Source organism: Elephantulus edwardii, unplaced genomic scaffold (genome assembly GCF_000299155.1).
Source record: "Elephantulus edwardii isolate Elephantulus edwardi_28Jun2011 unplaced genomic scaffold, EleEdw1.0 scaffold00004, whole genome shotgun sequence".
NCBI lineage: Eukaryota > Metazoa > Chordata > Mammalia > Macroscelidea > Macroscelididae > Elephantulus > Elephantulus edwardii.
Window position 1 is genome coordinate 25,718,652 of NW_006399754.1, and position 3,559 is coordinate 25,722,210.

Genomic DNA, 3,559 nt, shown 5'->3' on the forward strand with positions numbered 1-3,559 from the left:
TCTCTAGTTAAGATTTACAGCTTTAGAAACCCAGTACTAACTCCTCAAGAGAACAATGAGGCAATCTCTAGTTAAGATTTACAGCTTTAGAAACCAAATGGAAGGCCATCATGAGTCAGAGCTGACTCAATGGCAGTGAGTTTTGTGTATTTTAAGAGCGAGAACAGGCTCTCCGCTCCTTATATTCCAGATTGTCCTCTCTTCTTGTGCAGCCTCAGCCGCATCCCTGACACACGATGGTGAAGGTTGGAGTAAACGGATTTGGCTTCATTGGGTACCTGGTCACCAGGGCTGCTTTTGACTCTGGCAAAGTGGATGTTGTCGCCATCATTGATCCCATCACTGACCTCAACTACATGCTTTATATGTTCCAGTATGATTCCACCCATGGCAAGTTCAATGGTATTGTCAAGGCTGAGGATAGGAAGCTGGTCATCAAGGGGAAAGCCATCACTCTCTTCCAGGAGCAAGATCCCGCCAACATCGAGGGGGGCGATGCTGGTGCTACGTATGCTGTGGAGTCCACTGGTGTCTTCACAACCTTGGAGGATGGTGCCAAATGGGTAATCATCTCTGTTCCTCCAACTGATGTCCCCATGTTTGTGATGGATGTGAACCAAGAAAAGTATTTCAACTCTCTCAAGATTGTCATCAATGCCTCCTGCACCACCAACTGCTTGGCTCCCCTGGCCAAGGTCATCCATGACAAAGTTGCCATTGTAGAGGGACTCATGACCACAGTCCCTGCCATCACTGCCATCCAGAAGACTGTGGGTGGCCCCTCTGGAAAGCTGTAGCGTGTTGGCCGTAGAGCTGCCCAGAACATCATCCCTGCATCTACTGGTGCTGCCAAGGACATGGGCGAGGTCATCCATTAAATGAATGAGAAACTTACTGGCATGGCTTTCTGTGTCCCCACCCCCAATGTGTCAGTTGTGGACCTGACCTGCCGTCTGGAGAAAACTGCCAAATATGATGACATCAAGAAAGTAGTAAAGCAGGCATCAGAAGGGCCCCTCAAGGGCTTCCTGGGATACACTGAAGACCAGGTTGTCTCCTGTGACTTTCATAGTGACACCCACTTTTCCACCCTTGATGCTGAGGTTGGCATTGCCCTGAAGGACCACTTCGTCAAACTCATTGCCTGGTATGACAATGAATTTGGCTACACCAACCAGGTTTTCGACCTGATAATTCACATGGCCTCCAAAGAAAAAGAGTCCCTGGACCCCCAGCCCCAACAATAGCACTAGAAGAGAGAGAGGGGGACCCTCAGATGCTGGGGAGTCCTTGCCCCAACTCGATCCTCCCACACACTGAGAATCTAACATCCTTGACACAGTTTCCATCCAATCCCCCTGAAAAAGGTGGGGGGGGCGGGGCTTTGGAGAGCCCATCTTGTCATGTACCATCAATAAAATACACTGTACCGAGCCACCACACACACACACACACACACACACACACACACAAAAGAGCGAGAACAGAGCTTCTTAATGTTCATCCTTGAACATCACTGTAGTATTTATACCAATTCTAGCACAAAGATTCAGCTCAAAGAGAACCATGAGGCTTTGGTTTCACCAGGACTGATTTCATTAGTGACTACCGGTCAGTGCTAGTTAACTCAGTGTCCAAAGGTGGGAATGGATGTTAAGCCATAGTCCATAGGGTGTTATGCTGCTAATCCAAAGTTGACACCTCCTTGAAGTTCAAACCTACCTGTATCTCTATGAGAGAAAGATCAGGAATCTCCTGCACTATTGACAGCCTCCAAGCCCCCCTCTGGGGACTCAGCTATTAGTCAGCTCTGACTCAATGGCAGTGAGTAAGCCTTATTATGTGAACTTTAAACAATGAAAAATAAGTGGCAGGAAGGAGTGGTCTTCCTTCTCTCACACCTCATTGTGTCATTCCAGATCCAAAAATTCCTTATGTGCTTTCCTGAAACATCCCCTGTGACTGAGTAAACCTTTTGTTTCCTTGTGAATTTGTGACCAGACTGATGATTCACAAACCTGTATTGTTTCCTTTCTTTCCCTATTTTTCTCCACCTTTTTTTCCCCTGAGTCTTGTTGCCCTGGCAATGCAGCAATCACCACCACTACTCTTTAAAAAGAATAATAATATTAAGCCTTATTTTATAAAGTATACTACTGATTCTATTTCCTAGCAAATCTGGGCTAAAAAAATTGGTTATAGGAAAGGCCTAAAACCCTCATAATGACATTTCAGACTTCTATTTCTCACTGGTCTAAAGGCAATGGAAAAGCATGTAATTATAATGAGAATTCCTGGCATCTACCTGATACCATATTTACCACAGCTTTCAGCTGTGTTTAATTGAGAAAACATTCGTATGCAGGATACGAGAATGGACGGCAACTGATCTTGGCTAATACAGAGGTAATGATGAAATTATAGGAACACTTTGTGAGATGTCTGGTTTTGACAGTTTTGGAGACTTCGGAGACAAAAAAAAAATTCCAAAAACTGATAGGCTCAGGGCAGATTGTCCCCAGCCTTAGGGATTTTATGAAAGACTTCAAGAATTTTTTGGCAGGGTTAGTAGCGATTCTTCAGAATTGCAGCCACAGGGAAGATTGTGCTGAGAATTAGGCTCAGGATATCACTGAAAAGAGTGGAAAAGCCGCCAAGAGAACTAAATATGGCATTTTGTAGGTCTTGAATCTTATTCAAAGTGGGACCTGGAGACTTGAAAAAGGCATATTTGAGTGACTAGATTTGAGACTATTGAACACTCAAATTTCTTTTTCTTGGAAAAATAGGAACAAACTGGTTAGGAGAAACCACTCTTTCTTGTTTTATTTAGAATGTCTTTTATTATTTGAAAAATCAAGGCTTCAATCTACTGTTCAAATACTATGGATTTGTGTTTTACCTTTGATATACTGAATCAGTATACTTATATTTTAAAAATATTCCCAAGTTATTTATGATGATATTGTTGATTGCCTTCAAGTCTAGCACAACTCATAGTGACCCTATGAACAAAAAAGACCTGAAGCTTCTCTACAACTACCAACATTTACCGAAGTTCATAGAATTTCCGGAGCATGTGGCATGTTGTTTAGGAAGTGGAGGTCACTCGTGCTTCCAAATGTTATGTATTTCCTAGGTGAAAATTACGTATATATAAAGGAAATTGTTTAAATGTACATTCTGATTCAATGAATCTAGTTGTTCTTATGTTGTGCAATCCAGTTGGGGCCAACTCATAGATGACACTCCAGTAGGTTTTAAGAAGCTGTAAGGGAGGAGATGGTCTATCCTTTGCCCACAGAACAGCCAGTGGATTTGAACTGCATGGTTTGAGTTTACGGAATAACCCCTTACCACGAAGACACTACTAATTATTCTCTAAGAACAGAATTACTTCACTCCTTTTCATAGAGTCAAACTTCACAACTTATTTGCTCAGCATATAGATTAAACTTCTATTGAGAAAGTATCTAACTCTGCGTACACCCTTGCTGATTTTAAACTATGTCTCCCGCCCTCCCTGCCCCTTGCTTCTTTGGGGCAGCAGTTTCTTGAT

General features: G+C 43.0%; 1 protein-coding gene across 1 annotated transcript; it reads left to right on the top strand.

Annotated features, from left to right (window-relative positions):
• Nucleotides 1-236: 236 nt before the first annotated feature.
• Nucleotides 237-1,247, top strand: LOC102866373 (glyceraldehyde-3-phosphate dehydrogenase-like). Its single transcript, XM_006879631.1, has 2 exons — nt 237-431; nt 1,002-1,247. Exons 1-2 carry the CDS (start codon nt 237-239, stop codon nt 1,245-1,247), a joined length of 441 nt encoding a protein of 146 aa, XP_006879693.1.
• The last annotated feature ends 2,312 nt before the right edge of the window (nt 1,248-3,559 follow it).

Bases quoted from the DNA above. Each gene is read 5' to 3' on its own strand.
- LOC102866373 (XM_006879631.1), top strand. From the start codon at position 237: ATGGTGAAGGTTGGAGTAAACGGATTTGGCTTCATTGGGTACCTGGTC. The intron at 432-1,001 runs GTCATCAAGGGG...GTAGTAAAGCAG, and splicing joins AGGCTGAGGATAGGAAGCTG to GCATCAGAAGGGCCCCTCAA.